This window comes from Saccoglossus kowalevskii, chromosome 15 (assembly GCF_978046115.1).
Source record: "Saccoglossus kowalevskii chromosome 15, keSacKowa6.1, whole genome shotgun sequence".
In the NCBI taxonomy this organism is placed as follows: Eukaryota; Metazoa; Hemichordata; class Enteropneusta; family Harrimaniidae; genus Saccoglossus; species Saccoglossus kowalevskii.
In genome coordinates this window covers 30,598,446-30,617,616 of record NC_140655.1, presented here as the reverse complement: position 1 = coordinate 30,617,616, position 19,171 = coordinate 30,598,446, and the positions used below count along the sequence as shown (strand labels likewise).

At 33.6% G+C, this 19,171-nt stretch overlaps 1 protein-coding gene across 1 annotated transcript; it reads left to right on the top strand.

Moving 5' to 3' along the window:
- The first annotated feature begins 115 nt into the window (after positions 1 to 115).
- LOC100313575 (cGMP phosphodiesterase delta-like protein) lies at positions 116 to 18,850 on the top strand. Its single transcript, NM_001168044.1, is given in 5 exon segments — positions 116 to 302; positions 5,605 to 5,667; positions 13,342 to 13,493; positions 14,219 to 14,324; positions 15,601 to 18,850. Coding segments are annotated over 5 exon segments (447 nt in total). The 5' UTR covers positions 116 to 258; the 3' UTR covers positions 15,683 to 18,850.
- The last annotated feature ends 321 nt before the right edge of the window (positions 18,851 to 19,171 follow it).

Below are 19,171 nucleotides of genomic sequence, written 5' to 3'. Positions count from 1 at the left end.
TGTCACACTTAATATATTCGGCTTCATAACACTACTTTCTATTTTGGCGGATTGATATTCAGAGTTCCCTGTACCCCGTATTACGTCAAGACGCCATCTTGGATTTCTGCTGGCTCTCAAACGTTGTAGCGAGCGTTGGTTAAAGACTATCTAAGGAAATTCAATTTATTCTTGTCTGCGCCGTCAAACACCGGTTGCTCCAGGTTACCGTGCGCTCTCCTGTTTACGTTTGTGTACCTCCAGTGAGCAGACGAAAACATGCCCCGTGCGAAAGCGGATGATATATTGAAGGGTTTTAAATTGTATCCTTTGGTAAGATGTCTTGTGTGCTGATGTCAACATCATGATGGAACTGTCACTGGGCTACTGTAATATACCCCCTGTACATATTTACTCGACTGCGTTATGTTTTTTTTCAGTATTTAACGTGGTTGCCATGGTTTCAGAAATGAGTCTGATTTGATGAATAGCTGTAAAATTAACGTACGACTGTATCATCAGTATATTACACTTTTGCAGATTGTCTAAATTAATAATAGTACAATTTTGCGTTAATTCGCAGTTGTTAATATTAATTTATTACAATCTTGTTTTGTGAGACACTAACGAAGCTCTGTCCACGATAGGCGAGTTATTTCGTGTCACAATCGATCGTTCCATTTAATCTTTTAGAGTTACTCTTCCGTGTGTGGATTATATCCACTGTCATTTATACCATCATCTTGTCATGGTGATTGACAAAATAAATTGTCATTAATTAAGTTATTTTAATTAATTCATATTAACTATATGCTTAGCACAATTTCATTCATATTCGCTGTAGTCTTAGTACATATCCATTTTACTGGGACTAGGCTTTCTTAATTGAATTGTTGTGCAGAACAACAAAGCTGTATATAAGCCATTATAAATTTGCTTGATTGATAACACAAATGTTTATGTAAATGACAGAGTAGTATGCAACAAGTACATCTGTTCGTTTACATGCACATCTATTGGAGATGCACTTCTTATATAGTAAATATGGTTTGTCATTCTGACCTTTGAGTGACCCCAATTAAAACTTTCATGAATTTTCAATAACAATTGCTCTCAAGTAGATTTTATCAGTCACGAGAGAATTGAATTGATTAGAGCCAGCCTAATGACACAGTTGAGACAATTACCGGTATCAATACAGTTCTAGGGTATAACTTGGAGTCTTTGTAATGCAAGTACATGTATTGTTATACATGTAATTATTTGTTTACAACATTCAGAATTGTGGCATTCATCAGCAAAACTTAATCTTTACACAAGAGCATGTCGTATGAGAAAAGTGATAACTCTGCTCAATCATTCTTGCAAACCAAGACACAAGAGCTAATTATCTCTCGCATAATTCAGACCATTTTAAAACTCAGGTCTCTATTATACAAACTACATCTCTACAGTGTTCTCCCCAGACTCTAAGCCAAGCATCGCGGCTAATTTACATAACAATACATCTTATTTGCATAATTTTGTTTGCATAATAATTAGTTTCCCCAACAAACATTATAACTGAAATAAAGAAGAGATACATATCTCATATATTTTTTATCATTTACATTCATTGTGTTTTATGTGTGCATCAAGTCAAATACAGTTTGAAATAGAACAGGAAAGAAATGGAAATACTTATAGCCAGTCAGTAAATATATTGTTTATCCGTGGAGGTAAATTTGGAAAATCTGTATGAAGAAATTAATAAATCAATAATGACATTTTTTTCTATAACAGCATTTCAAAACTAAAGTCAGCGATTTTTCATTGATCTATCTATTATTTGTGTAACGCTACGATCACCGTAACATTGTCAGCTGACGGCATTGTGTTGAACGGGTATTCACCGCTGCTGTTGCGATCATCGGTCCCTGACTTTTTTGTTTAAAAATACACAAACTTAGAATGTTTGCTTAATTAAAACGATTCATTGATGATTAACTTACAAATTACATCAAAATCGCCAACGAAATGTTGTTTTTAAATATCGCGGAAAAACATGCACTCTGCGCCGCCATCTTTGCTACCTCAATCAAAATCTCCGTTGTAACCCAGCATGCATCGGTTGTGATGTCACTACATGCGTTACGTCGCCTTAGGGTGGCGTTCCTCGGTAATGACGCACTATGAATGAGGTATTTCTAGAGGTCAGGGTTCGTTTTTTCTTCGTCCGTCTCGTCTGCAGTTGAATAATTTTTACTTCGATTTATTTAGTTTTTTTTCCGATGCTACTTAATTTCACTTGTTTTTTTAATTCTTGGTAATTAGTGTCACTGGCGATGAAGTAGTAAAAACGCAATTAATCGCAGTGCAGCAACTCGGCATAAACCATCCCGACGCAATGGGCAAATTATTACTACCCTAGTATTTTGGGTTTGCCAGCTCCGCACCCTTGATAGACTTGGTAACTTCTTGTAGACTTCCGTTTTTATCACTGTTTTTGTAAGGCTAACTATGCACAAAGGCGGGATTACCTTTCGATCAATACATGTTATTGTTTTAAAGATGTGCTAGACGAGGCTGACACTTGTAAACAATACAACGTGAATAAGCATTGCGGGCAGGATTTCAAGGATCGCGGGCGAAACAAAAGCGACGCGGCTGTTTGTCTAAGCGACGCGGGCCCGCAGTGCTTGAAAGGCCTGGGGAGAACACTGTCTCTAGACCTCCTGTTCTACAAATTACACATCCAGACCTTATTCTACAAAGTCATTGAAAGTAGATTTAATAATTAAAAATGTTTTTACTTGCTTCAAGCACCATCCCTCAATGGGACAGTGCTTCAAGACTGAATCGGTAGGCTATGTAGGATTTCATGTCGATTCACTGCAATAAGGAGTATTGGTTTTCAATCAATGATTCACAGAGGAACTGTGAATGATTTAATCTAAGGTGAACAGAATACAATGTATCAATATTTTTCATACTACTTGCAATCATATTGTGGAACAAATTAAGGTGTCCTTAGGAAGGGTTAGGGGCACAGTCAGCTGGCGCACACCTGATAAAATAAAATAAACGCGATATTTACTATATGGGGCCGCCATCTTGAATGACGCATACAACTAAATGAGAGCCAATTTGTCAAATGCGTTTTTCTGATTCCTACAAATCAGGACAAAACTTCCAATCTTTCACAAAAATACTGTTCGTTGGGGTTATATTAAGCCAACTGATAACAAAATTCGGTCGAATTTGTTGTTCTTATGTGGAAAAATCCCTTGCATACGAACACCTAATTACATGAAGAACCTAGAACACTAAGCCGGGGTATTTGAAACCGAAATTGTCATCTAAGTGTAAGGCCGTCGCTGATTGGCTGCTGAGCTGGAATGCCAATTTTTAGTTTCAAATACCCCAGGAAAGTGTTCTAGGTTCTTCGCGTAATTAGGTGTTCGTATGCAAGAGATTTTTCCACACAAAAACGACTAATTCGGCCGAATTTATTTCTTAAAAGGAATATGCATTTAGTATGACCAATATGTCTAGTAGTGTTTTGTTGAGAACAATTGCAAGACTAATTAGTTCTGTCAAAATAAAAAGTTTCATCTTCTCACTAGTACTTATTTACCATGCGCAAACAACTGAGTTGTCAAAATAAGTCATATATGCATCAAATATGATTTTTATTAATCAGCGCTTTTATTAGAGATTCGCTTTAATACATTTGTCAACAGATTTTTTTTTGCCTTATTATGGCTCAGAATAAAAGAAAAGTAATTCTAAAATTGTTAATGATGTTGTCCTTTGTATTTTTCTTTAAAACTGATTTTTTCTGTAATTCTTTCTAACATACTGAGAAAAGCAGTGATGTGCACCTTTTTAGCTGATACATCTGGTGACCAGAAACATGATTACTTTTATTCTCTGACTAAGCCACACTTCCTTTCAACCACATTGATAATCTGATAATACGGCATGAATTTAATATAATGCTTATATAAATAGTATGTAGTATGCAACTCTATCATCCCCTACGTAAATTATTCAATCTATTGCCATGGCAATGGTAATATTTTATTAACAGTCGAGTCTTGTTATGTTCATGGTTCAGCACTTTATTGCATGTACATGTAATTGTAGTGCAGAAATAGCAAATATTAGAACCAATGTTTTGGGTGGGCTATGAAAGATTTGAAAGCTCTAGGGATATCACACTGTGTACATGTATATGCAGTTTCCTTTATTTTTCCTTGCATCTGTATCGCCACCATGGCAACACAACATGTGAGTAACAAATATCGATTGAGTGATGTAAAATATAGTGATGCAGCAATTATTGTGCACTTTATTCCCATGGCTTGAATGTATTTTTCCCGTGTGATTTATATTTACTCTTTTAATCAACTCCTTGAGTTTGACACGTGCAAGTGTGTCAGAGCCATGAATTATTAAGATTACATATGCCAGACTGTGTGTCTGTCACAAAGAATCCATGCAGAGTATGTAGAACTGATGTCTCAGTATGATTGCATAATTCAACAATTGAAAAGATTGTACTTGTGTTTCATCATATGCTGCAGATATTCATGATGAAATTACATTCTCGCTTTGATAGATTACCACTAGTAAGTGGTTGTCGCCTAGCAACCTTAAGGTAGTTGTGTCTGATGTGTTGTTCAGTAGAGTGAATGCAAGTCACTTTTTTTCTGTTTTATGTTATTCATGTGTTATACTTCTTGAAACGGGATGTATTGTGCTTTTTATTGACTACTGTAAAATACTTTATTTTCACTCGCTATTTTCGCTGAAGGAATGATTCAGTGAAATTAAAATCCAGCAAATATACCTTTTTTTCAACGAAAATTAATTCCAGCTAAAATATTATACAGTAAGTTATTATCTTCAATACAATAAATCCTATCTTTGAGCAGAGATTACTGCATGAGATTCAGTGATGATAGGACAGATTGCTGTTACCTTGATCAAAACCCAATTTGCTTGGTGATACCCAGCTATTTATTGTATTATGCATATTCCTTCACATGCCGAAGGTTTCAAAGAACATTTTGCTGACTTCACAACTTTGCTTTTAGTGCATTAATTTCTGGCAAATTCATTGACACAAACATTTAAGAACTGATCTTTGAGATGATGTTTTATAACATGTACTCTGGTGATATTGAATTTTGATTTTGATTTTTTCAAATAATTACATTTAGCAAATGCACCTCAATGCTTGAACCGAAAACACCTTTATTTAGTACTAACAAGCTCCATGTGACAATAAACCGCTGTAATTTTACAACAGACAAATTTTTGATAATCACAAGTCTGTGAAAATTTGTTGTATTAACAATTTCGCTAGGTATATATACAACAAAAGAGTGTCGACTCTTGTCTTCCTAAATGCCATAAAATCAGGGATTACATGCTCGCTAAAAAGTTACATTTGCAGTGCAATGTATGGCTTGAGATGTTTTGCTGATATTCAAATGTACTAGTATTCAAATTTAGAATTGAAAGATTGAAATAATTGACTATTGTCATTGCCAACCATAATTGAGTTGTCTATTGAGCAATTCATTCATACCATAGTGCATATGTATTTGTTCATGGATCCTTGACTAGTTGTCATAGAAACTGGATGAACCTTCGAGATGCAGAAAATGGAAAAATTTTATGGCAGAGCAATGACGATTTGTAAGTATCGTTTTATTTTATTAGCTAAATAAAACTATACAAATGTATGTGGTGAAGTTCATTTGGGCTTTGAGATGCGTTTATTTTTTACTACAGTCAATACTTTGTTAAAGACTACATCTATCTTGTGTGACCTTCCTCTCAGCAATATTTTTGCAGATTCCCCTTTGTTAGCTCTGTTCATCGAAGATGATAGAGTAGAGATGTTCATATACACAAAGATGATTGTCTGTCATCGTCTGTGGTCTGTCAACAATTACATTTTCGACTTCTTCTTGAAAACTACCAGCCTTTGATACTTGATATGTAGGTACCATGAGTAAAACCTCAGTCAGATTTGTTCATTTCATGATGATGTTTTCAATTTTCTATTTTTAGCAAATATGTTTTTACTTGGTAATTTTTGGTAAAAATGCTATTTTTGACTTTGTCTTGAAAATTATTGCTGTATGAGATTTGTAACCATATAACAATTCTAATTGCCATTGCAAAAGTTCAAACTTTAATTATGAATTTCATCATCTCAAAGGTGTTTTTGTTGTATCATCTTGTGTTTGAGACAAACCAAAAAATATAAATTGGAAATCAATAAAAAATCCAACCTCCATATAAAACACTTTTAATGAAATGTTAATGGTAATACAAAGGCAATTTCAGTTCAATTGGACATAGATATGAAAACAACTAAAAACAGATCAATAAAAAAAATGACAGCATGCTTTAACAGATGCTTCTGTGACAAATGTAGTCAACCATCTCAATACTGTTAAAATTGAATATTTCTTAAAATACTATGTACCGATAAACCTTTCTGCATGATGAAGCACAAGTTATAGATGTAGGAATTAATGATTTATGAAATATGTGATTAGAATATTCAACAACTAATAATCTGGTTACAATGTCTGTGTCAACTTTTACTTTTTCGACTTCTTTTTGAAAATTACAAGCCTGAATGCTTTGATACTTGGTGTATACCCGTATGTACCTTGTCCAATTGCTTTGATGTTAAAGAAGAAGGTACCTGAGATAGACCTCTCTCAGATTTGTTCATTTCATGATGATACAAGTATCTTCAATTTTTTAATTTTGATGAATAATTTTGTTACCGTATTTATCTGGGTATAAGCCCAGGGTCCTGAACATGGAAAATTGCCAAAAAGAAGGGGTGGGCGTTTGCCAGGAGATCCCCGGCAAAGAAAATGAAAATTTGCGAAAATTGACAACACCCAGATCGAACTGTGGCAGGGAATAGAACGGCAAATGAAAACATGCAACGGAAATAAATGAACAATATGCAACACTAGAAGTAAAACAAAAATAATGTATTGCTTATAATGTGACAAATAAACCAGAAATAATAAAAATCGACAGTGAGGAATCATTTGAATTAGGATTTTCCCGCCGACAAACACGCCCAATACGCGTGTTCTCAAAATGAATTAAAATGTCAGGGGTTAAACTGCGTAAAATGATTTCCGGTCCCGACAAATTACGAATCAACCGTCGTACAAGATCAATAATAATTTAAAAATTTACACAGTAAAAATTATAAAAATTCATAGCTGTTTGAAGAAAAACTTCTCTGATCTTTATTTGTACGTTCATTGCCATCTTCGTCAAACTCAAAACCCTCAAAGTCCAAGTCGGCGTCACTGTAGCCGTCCAACAAAATCCCTACAACTTCTTCCTGAAGTTCGTCGATATCGTCCCACACAATTTGGACTTAGCACTTTTAATCCACGGATTTCGCAGTCTGTCACTTTTCATTCATCTCCAATCACAATAAAGAGACAAGAAAAATGAGGTCGCTCTGCTGCGATGGCACACGATGCTTTTGTTTACAGTCTGGCAATCATCTTTGACCTTTATCCATCTGCTTTACTGATTGGCTAAGAATGACATCACTACTAGTATTTCATCATAAAGGTCAAATCGTGACATTGCTTTCTTATCAGACTTGACGCTTATTAATCACGGTGAAAGTTATCATTCAGCAAGTTCCGGCGGTTGGAATGTCTCACTATATGCATATCGCGGTGGACTTGAAATAAGAAGTTTTTTTTTATCCAACGACAGAAGAATAGTTTTCGTGACAGAAATGCAATTAAAGCCGCAAGCGGCGTCACCGGGGCCCAAGCTGACAAGATTCTGTTTCATAATTAATGTGGTCACATGTTAGACAATCAGGTAGCTTGAATTATCAGTAACATGAGGTCAACATGAAGTTGGTACCATGTATTTAACTGGTTTGGTTATCGAAATATGGTTTTCAGGATATATAATGAGCCATGTTCTTAATAATGAGATTACATAATCATATATAGCCATTTCTAATGTCAGTTACATCTTTCATTCAATGTCTTCATAATGACACTTGTTACATGTCCTGCTCTGCGACAGTGTTTTAGATATGACTGCTTTGCATATTAATGAGTTCACATGACCATATATGGTCATCTGTTATTTTTAATCAAATCTCTTGTTCACTGTTGTCATAATAACACAGGATTCATCTTCCTAACTGCAACAGTGTTTAAGATATGACTGCTATGCATATTAATGAGTTCACATGACCATATATGGTTATCTGTTATTTTAATCAAATCTCTTGTTCACTGTTGTCATAATGACACAGGATTTATCTTCCTAACTGCGACAGTGTTTAAGATATAATGGTCATGCATATTACTGAGTTCACATGACCATATATGGTTATCTGTTATTTTAATCAAATCTCTTGTTCACTGTTGTCATAATGACACAGGATTCATCTTCCTAACTGCAAAAGTGTTTGAGATACAACGATTATGCATATTAATGAGCTCACATGACCATATATGGTCATCTGTTATTTTATTCAAATCTCTTGTTTAACATCATCATAATAACGCAGCTTTCATCTTCCTACCTGCAACAGTGCTTGAGATATAACAGTTATGCATATTAATGAATTCACATGACCATATATGGTAATCTGTTATTTTAATGAAATTGCTTGTTCACTGTTGTCATGATAACACAGGAATCATCTTCCTAACTGCAACAGTGCTTGAGATATAGCAGCTATGCATATTAATGAGGTTAGAAGCCCCCCACCCCATGGGCGCGTAGCCACATGACCTAGCCATATGCCATTCAGGGGAAAGAATGTATCTAAAGAGTAGAATACACATACAAAATTTTATTCCAATCGGACTAATACAAAACATGTAGTTGCATAATTTCAATTTTCACAAAATCCAAGATGGCGGCCAAACCACGTGACTTATCGAAAATATATTATTTTTTCCATATGGAGTTGAGGCCAGGCATGGTAAATGTAAAAACATCTAGTAGATTCGTTGAATCACCTCTGAGAAACAAATGCCCAAACTTTTGGTCAATTTTCCTCAAAATCCAAGATGGCGGCCAAACCATGTGATTGATCTGAAATCTTTTTCAGGTTTCTGAAAGGGTTAGATAGGGACATGCCATGACGCAATATTTGAGATTAACGCTCAACTGTGGCATGAGTAAAAAACTACTTCCTGTTGAGAACAAATCCCAAATGGCGGCCAAACCACGTGACCAATCATAATGAATTTCTCAAATCTAAATCTGCTCCATATGTAGAAGCTAAGTACTGAATATGAGAACATTTTACTTGGCGGTTCTGAAGAAGAAGATTTTAAAGTGTTTTTTACCGTTTTTAGGAAAAACAAAATGGCGGGAAAAGTCACATGACCGCTAAAGTTTTTATTGCTGATATTTATTACACATGAGTTGTACTATATACCATAAAAAAATCTAGACGCCTAGACCCTCAGAAAGTGGTCAAACAACCACTTCCGGTTTTATTTCAATTCAATATGGCTGACAAACTAATTGGCCAATCAAAATTCTGAAAGCATGTTGCACCAGTTCATATTACAGACTATAAGTATAGAGCATTTTCAAACTATTTGGTTCAGCAGTTTTCTCAAACGGCTCGACGAAAAAAGTTACGGAAGAAAGAAGAAGAAGAAGAAGTTTAAAGAAGAAAAAACCGAACAATAAGAATAGGGGCCACGCCCTACAGGCTTGGGCCCCTAATAAAAGATGGTAAAAAAGTCGTCAGTCTTCGGCGTGACATTGCAAAATTGCTGGCCCCAGTTATGGATTCGCAAGCTGCTACAAAATATTTATAAAAGCCAAAATAACGTGATTTCAACCATTCTCCCAGGTACGGGTTGCTACAATATTGCAACATTGTTTTCATTGTCGACGACGCTAAAGCCGAACGAGTGCGACACTTGCTTAGCGGCTCTCCTTATACGATTTGCTTGAATCGTTTCTAAGGAAGCACAAACCAAACGGCCGGCCCTTTTTAGAGCCACGACATATTTCAAAAATAGAACTACCATTTCTGCTTTTATTAGCTCCGCTGTCGACTTTGTCGAGCGGAGCTTATCATATGAGTGATTGTCCGTCGTCGTCATCCGTGTCAATGTTTTACTTTTTCGACTTCTTCTTGAAAACTACAAGCCTAAATGCTTTGATACTTGGTGTATATGTACCTTGGGTAGACCTCTCTTAGGTTTGTTCATTTCATGTTGATATCTTTAATTCTCTAATTTTGGTGAATATTTTTGTCATTTTTGGTAAAACTGATATTTTCGACTTCTTGTTAAAAACCACAAGTGCAATTGCTTTGATATTACATCTATAGGTACTACATGTGGACCTCTCTCAGATTTGTTAATTTTGTAATGATATCTTTAATTCTTTAATTTTGGTGAATATTTTTGTCATTTTTGGTAAAAACTGATATTTTCGACTTCTTGTTAAAAACCGCAAGTCCAATTGCTTTGATACTACATATATAGGTACTACATGTGGACCTCTCTCAGATTTGTTCATTTCGTGATGATATCTTCAATTCTCTAATTTTGGTGAATATTTTTGTCATTTTTGGTAAAAACTGATATTTTCGACTTCTTGTTAAAAACCGCAAGTGCAATTGCTTTGATATTACATATATAGGTACTACATGTGGACCTCTCTCAGATTTGCTCATTTTGTAATGATATCTTTAATTCTCTAATTTTGGTGAATATTTTTGTCATTTTTGGTAAAAACTGATATTTTCGACTTCTTGTTAAAAACCGCAAGTGCAATTGCTTTGATATTACATATATAGGTACTACATGTGGACCTCTCTCAGATTTGTTCATTTTGTAATGATATCTTTAATTCTCTAATTTTGGTGAATATTTTTGTCATTTTTGGTAAAAAGTGATATTTTCGACTTCTTGTTAAAAACCACAAGTGCAATTGCTTTGATATTACATCTATAGGTACTACATGTGGACCTCTCTCAGATTTGTTAATTTTGTAATGATATCTTTAATTCTCTAATTTTGGTGAATATTTTTGTCATTTTTGGTAAAAACTGATATTTTCGACTTCTTGTTAAAAACCGCAAGTCCAATTGCTTTGATACTACATATATAGGTACTACATGTGGACCTCTCTCAGATTTGTTCATTTCGTGATGATATCTTCAATTCTCTAATTTTGGTGAATATTTTTGTCATTTTTGGTAAAAACTGATATTTTCGACTTCTTGTTAAAAACCGCAAGTGCAATTGCTTTGATATTACATATATAGGTACTACATGTGGACCTCTCTCAGATTTGTTCATTTTGTAATGATATCTTTAATTCTCTAATTTTGGTGAATATTTTTGTAATTTTTGGTAAAAAGTGATATTTTCGACTTCTTGTTAAAAACCGCAAGTGCAATTGCTTTGATATTACATATATAGGTACTACATGTGGACCTCTCTCAGATTTGTTCATTTTGTAATGATATCTTTAATTCTCTAATTTTGGTGAATATTTTTGTCATTTTTGGTAAAAACTGATATTTTCGACTTCTTGTTAAAAACCGCAAGTGCAAATGCTTTGATATTACATATATAGGTACTACATGTGGACCTCTCTCAGATTTGTTCATTTTGTAATGATATCTTTAATTCTCTAATTTTGGTGAATATTTTTGTCATTTTTTGGTGAAAAGTGATATTTTCGACTTCTTGTTAAAAACCGCAAATCCAATTGCTTTGATACTACATATATAGGTACTACATGTGGACCTCTCTCAGATTTGTTTATTTCGTGATGATATCTTTAATTCTCTAATTTTGGTGAATATTTTTTACATTTTTGGTAAAAAGTGATATTTTCGACTTCTTGTTGAAAACTGTAAGTCCGATTGCTTTGATACTACATATATAGGTACTACATGTGGACCTCTCTCAGATTTGTTTATTTCGTGATGATATCTTTAATTCTCTAATTTTGGTGAATATTTTTTACATTTTTGGTAAAAAGTGATATTTTCGACTTCTTGTTGAAAACTGTAAGTCCGATTGCTTTGATATTACATATATAGGTACTACATGTGGACCTCTCTCAGATTTGTTCGTTTTGTGATGATATCTTCAATTCTCTAATTAATTTATTTTGGTGAATATTTTTGTAATTTTTGGTAAAAAGTGATATTTTTGACTTCTTGTTAAAAACTGTAAGTCCGATTGCTTTTGATACAATTCATATTGTTCATTTTCTAATGATGTCTTCAGTTCTTTAATTGAAATGTGCATTGCTAACAGCGGAGCTATCTCAGCCGATAGGCTGCTTGTATTTATCTTTATAGACTTGCTGACTGTTATGATTCTGAAAAAAATCAGCGATGAACCCGCTGCCCTGAAGGCAGAAAGCTGTCACAGCTATTTTGCGTTCACCCCTTGTTTTACGCAATTAACAATTTTTATAAGTATCAGGACAGACTTCAGTCAACGAATAGAAAATAGTTTTTTTGTTTTGTGTAGAAAAAGACCCCCTGGGCGTGTGCCCGGATATGACCTCAACTTCTTTATTGTGTCAAAAGTGGGGGGTGGGCGTTTGTCCAGGCATGGGCTCTTGCCCAAATAAGTACGGTATTTTAGAAAAAGGGACATTCTTTGCTTTGATACTATACATTTAGATACCTTACCTTTAGATACCCCTCTCTCAGATTTGTTAATTTTCTAATGATATCCTCAGTTCTTGAAATGTGCATTGATAACAGCAGAGCTATCTTGTTCATGATTGTGATATCAATGTACGATTTTTTGTTGCATGAAAGATGCGCCAGCAAATTAGCATAACTACTTGCGTCACAGTAAATCTGTGTGCGTCAATGGTACGTCATAACGGCTTAGAGAACACAATGCATTACATTCAAATGTTTTTCATCGGATGTCATTGACCCATGTTTCTATGGAAACCAAATTCAACAAATTATAATTTTATATTTTGAGTATTTATTCTTTGGATTTCAAAATATTATCTCCATATCTTGTATCTCAACTATGAATGACAGAGAGTGCCCCTAAAATTAGTGCTTTTCATCACAGAAATAATAGAATTTGCATTACTTAAGATAACAATTGTGGTTGAATGTTATTGTTCATTGTGTATTGTTGGTTTTCTTCGCAGATCAGTGTCAGGTTCAGAACACAATCCCAGGGTACCAAAAAAAATTCAGAAATTCTTTTTGTGTATTGTTCGTTTTTCCCTACAGATCAGTGCCAGCTTCTGAACACAAGGCCTGATTACCAAATAATTTCTTAAATGTTCATTGTGTATTGTTTGTTTTCCCTACAGATCAGTGCCAGGTTCTGAACACGAGGCGAGGGTACCAAAAAAGATTCTTAAATGTAAAAGTGTTTCTAGAGAAATAAATTTTTCATCACAAGAGCAGATGGATAAATTTCGGTTAGAACAGAAAGTTTTGTTTAAAGGCAGATGCTTAGAAGGTGAGTACTCCTTTCTGGTGGGGGGAGATATTTTATCAACTGTGAGTAAATAAATTATAAAGGTATTTCTATGGTAAAAAATTTGAAGATACACACTATAAACTTTCTTCAACAGGGTACCAGTTACATTGCCACAGCTGAAATCCGTTGTGAATACTACAACTAGCTATTGATACATAAATATTTAGTGCAGAAATTTAAGCACACCTTCGATTGATTATGCATTCTATTTTGAATGAGTTCCGTTAATATAGACCGAATATTAGAACACATGCACGTCTTGTTGGTGTCTGGTGTTGAGCACACAAATATCAGTCCAGTGTGAATGATTGAATAAATGGAATAAATAAGATTAATAACTGAAACAAATGAAAAACCAATAGCTCAGATAAATTGTATTTATTTTTAACAGAATCCATAATGTATATGATAAAACCTATATGGACTGGATATGGCTTTTGTGGCCCTTACTCGTACAGCTAATGCACCCTCACAAGCTTAGATGCTTCAGCTGTAGAACTCAGATTACAAAAGCTGTATCCAGTTCAAAAATATTATTGATAGCCACAACAAATATTGTTCATGAACTAGTGCCATTTATTATGAAACATCGCAATTCAGTGAAAATTTGATAGTTTAACTTTCCAAAAATGACAGCAGGTATTTACAGTAATCTGGTTGAAAGAAAAGATTTCACTGATTGATATATTGTCTCTTTCTTTCAGAATGGTATTTTGATTTTGGTTTTGTAATTCCTAGTTCTACGAATACATGGCAGTCCATTATAGAAGCAGCCCCTGAATCACAAATGATGCCAGCTAATGTTTTAAAGTAAGTCATACACAGTATAGCTAGCAATCAATTCTGCTGCATGTCGTAATATTATTAGTCATTGTTATATTGTGTTCTGCAGAATATAGTCTAGACTGAGACAACAGAATGCAAACAGATTATTATTCGTTGGGCCTCATTTTCACTGATAGGTGAATAATTCAAATTAAAATCCAGTCAATAATTATATGTAATAATAAAATTTCTTGATTTCTTTACAAACCAGTTAACATCTAATGAATATTCATGCAACATAAAATCTGATAATATTAAATATTCAAATATTTTTCTACAGTATTATTTTTGGAGGAGGGAGGATTGTTTTTTTGTAAGCTCCGCTGTCGACTTTGTTGAGCGGAGCTTATCATATGAGTGATTGTCCATTGTCGTCCGCGTCAATGTTTTACTTTTTCGACTTTTTCTTGAAAACTACAAGCCTGAATGCTTTGATACTTGGTGTATATGTACCTTGGGTAGACCTCTTTTAGATTTGTTCATTTCATGATGATATCTTCAATTCTCTAATTTTGGTGAATATTTTTGTCATTTTTGGTAAAAAGTGATATTTTCGACTTCTTGTTAAAAACCACAAGTCCAATTGCTTTTATATTACATGTATAGGTACGACATGTGGACCTCTCTCAGATTTGTTCATTTTGTAATGATAACTTTAATTCTCTAATTTTGGTGAATATTTTTGTCATTTTTGGTAAAAAGTGATATTTTTGACTTCTTGTTGAAAACCACAAGTCCAATTGCTTTGATATTACATATATAGGTACTACATGTGGACCTCTCTCAGATGTGTTTATTTCGTGATGATATCTTCAATTCTCTAATTTTGATGAATATTTTTGTGATTTTTGGTAAAATATGATATATTCGAGTTCTTGTTAAAAACCACAAGTCCAATTGCTTTTATATTACATATATAGGTACTACATGTGGTCCTCTTTTAGATTTTTTAATTTTGTGGTGATATCTTCAAATATCTAATTTTGATATTTTGTCATTTTTGGTGAAAAGTGATATTTTTGAATTCTTGTTAAAAACAGCAAGTCCTACATATTGTTCATTTTCTAATGATATCTTTTGTTCTTTAATTGACATGTGCATTATTGCTAACAGCGGAGCTATCTCAGCCGACTTGCTGCATGTTTTGTTTTCTTTTGGTGGTAAAAAGTGACAAATTGTCAACTGGAGAAAGGTTAGTGGAGGTCCTGAAGAATATTTTTCATTCTAGTGTAACGTATACACATACTTTTTTTTCTTCCAGTGGTAATGTTACCATAGAAACCAAATTTTTTGATGAAGAGTTATTGGTCAGTACATCTACAGTGCGACTTTTCTATGTGTAATAGCGAAGAATGGTGCAATAGACGTTGAGTATCTATCCATCTCAGATTCCATCACAACTGAACTATGACCTCAGATAGGCGAAACCACCAGTGACAGATATATCTCTAGTTTTATTTTGTGATGACATCTTTTTTCAGTGGATTGATTGATTTTTTTGTAAAGTTTAGTGACCGGAAATGGTATAATTTCATGACACAAGTGTTTTGCTCTCACTTACTGATGTATTTTTAAAGCTCATGACTAGTGTATTGGTAGGGTCAACAAAACCATTTTTAAAATCCTGAATTTTACCTATTCTCATGAAGATTGTAACAAAACGCTTGTATAACTACACTATGAATGTACCTTGGTTGCTGAAAAGTTTGATAAATTAGACTTTGACATTATAAGTCCCCCTGATAAGAGTAAATTAAATTCTTTTCTCAATAATATATCTAAAAACAAATGGATGATAAAAATAATTACTGTAAATTATTTGAAAATATTTATAAGTAGCCTTTATGTAGTTTTTTCAGTGAGCCTTTATATTAGTCTATGCTAAAAGTTCATCTATGTAAACAGTTTTCCATGGTGACCCCAGAATAATAAGCGTCTTCCTGAATTTGTTTGACCAGGACAAACGTCTCGAAAGGATTATGTCTGATGTCAAGTAAGGCCATTGCAACAGGTTGACGCATCTTTGTGACACCAGGAAAGATTTCTGTTTACATCATTGTTTTTTATTAATGCCCATGGCTAAAAAACAAATACATTGAAAACTTTTTGAACGGCTAAATTGCTGTCATCCTTCACAAAATATATCCATATAAATTTTTTATAATATTCAAAAATTATGTACTGTAAAATACTTTATTTTAGATGGATTTAAGATATTTTGGCTGATTTGTATGGAGTTTATTTTCACTGAGTTGAATGTAAAATATATGAAAATAGGTCTATTCACTTGATTTTATTTTCACTGAATCGCTTCTTCAGAGAAATAGAGAAAATAATGTACTAAGTAGCTAATCTGGTCCAAAATTAACAAAGAAATTAGAGAAACCTAAATTTAAGCAGGGGAGGCATTGAAAGAGTTAACTTTATAAAAAGCTTGTCATTGCAGTAAGAATATGCTGTGGCTATTTCACTGTCACTTACTGTTGGTCGTCACTGGGATGCACATAATTTAGCTGTTTTTATTCAGTTTCTCTTATACATGATGCATTTTAGAAAGAGACATAGCAGAGTGAGGCTTCACAGTCAATACAGAACTCCATAATGTATGACACATGTAGAAATTCATTTTTGTATTTGTGAATTTAAAATTGTTTACCTGTTAAAAATTATTTGTAAGTCTTCATAACATAATGTATGTAGTAAAATGAGCCACAAAGTGAAATCAGTACATGTACGGATTCTGCCCATTCGAAAAATCACAAAATCCGGTAGTTATGGCAGTCATAATTTATGCACGTCAGAAACTGTCCATCTTTAATGAGGTTTCAAATCGCGTTTCGGAACAAGCTCAATATAACTAACCTTGGAAGTATAAAATGTGATATGTGTGAAGTTCACCTGGATGCTGATGAAACAGATGTTATGAGTTCTCGTTGGAAGGAAGTGGCCTAAAAGCATTGCACAGAAAAACTAATCCTAAGGGACAATCCTTCTCATCAAATTTTGACTACTTGAGAAAGTTGCACTTGAAACATCAGTTGTAAAATGTTGTATGCGACATTTGGTATATGGCACATACTACTTCATGCATCAGAGGCTACAAATAAAATACAGAAAAGTATGTCTGGCAATACTTTAGGCCAAAATTTTACATCTTTTGAAATGTGGTACATGTATCCATCATGAGAGTGTAACTACTATTGAATATAAATACATGTATTATTGAAAACTTGCTGACTTAACCTTATACCAGCTTTAATATCAATTAAATATGTACAATTTTTTTCCACTCACTGGGCAATAAATCTGGATATGCTGAATTTCATTTGCTGCAGAAAAGTATGTAAAAACAAAGATTAAATGAGAATGTTAACAAATCTTCACAATAATTCAGACCTAGAGCATGCAGATGTTATCAGACAATATTTTTAATTTAGTCTGAAGCTAATTTGCTACATTACAAAGTCTATCTATAACATGTTTTATTTGCACATTATTGATGTCTGCAGGTAAAAAAAATAAACAAAAATTAGCCAACAATTGTCCCTGAAAGCATTTACCCCGGTAGTTTACTAATCTGTTTCTCACTTGCGTTACCAAATTTTCATGTTTCATTTCATGTGTTTGAACAAAAGATGCCTTGTTGTACTATACAACCATTTCAAAATCTTTTGTGGTAAGAAATTCACATTTTGGAAACTTGCATGCTAACTTTGTCTCGCCCATTTATTAAATCCAAATTTCACCGCAGCATATCAGAACACAATCTCATTAAATTTTATTTTTACAATAATGTATTTTTGACTACCGGTAATATCACTATTTTTCTTGTTCATTATGTTGAAATCAACAGTGGAATGTTAGTTGACTTTCTGTAGTTATTTCAAAATAAAATGTTAAGTGTTTTAATTTGTTTTTGCCACTAGAACTTCTCATGACTTAACTAATGACTGAACAACAGAAGGGTGTATAAAAGTGAAATGTTCAAAGCTTTGTAAATGTACAGATTTTCTCTAGCTGCCTTGAAAAAAATCACCAAAATTAAAGCTGTTTACGTACAAGTGAACATGTTTGAGATTGAAACTGAAATTATTAGCCAAGCTTTCAGAGATCATTTAAAAAATAAAATCTTATCGCAACCATTCCACTACAGTTATTAGAGTAGCTGATAACTTTTGCGATTAATCTTTTTACCGAAAGCTTTATTTAAAACATCCCAGTGGTGGATGCCAGTAGTGTCTTTTTAGTGTATGTGTAAAAAGTGTAATATAGTATTTCTATGAAAATTTGAAAAAAAAATAGAGGGGTGATGTGGTTGCACATGGGAAAGCAATTTAGAGTGATTATTTAATAACTTTTCTATTGGTTTAGTAATAGTGTAAACGTGCTTGTTAAGATTGTAAATTTTGAATCAATGTTTTATCCTAAGATTTATCTGTATTCTGCGCTCATTTCCTGTGTAACTGCTAGATTAATGAAAATAAACATTCTTGCTTTGAGAGAAAAACCTACTTTTTCTCCTTATTGGTTGACTTGATTCTGTTTCCTGTTCCCCCCCCCCTCAAATAATTACAAACTTAACAAGTCATTGTCAATGACACATCCTCGTTCCGTTCAGTATTTTAGTGACATATACATTCAAAGCAGAACATGACCGAAATGCACCTGTATATGTACAACACATTGTACTAAATCTGAACAAAATCCATCCATGCATGACTGAGATCCGGTTCCGGAATTGTGAAAATACGTGATTTTGATGCATTTTCGGCCTTAAAATGGCCATCATTCAGCTATTGTTAAGCGGATCATGAAACAAATGCACATATCTA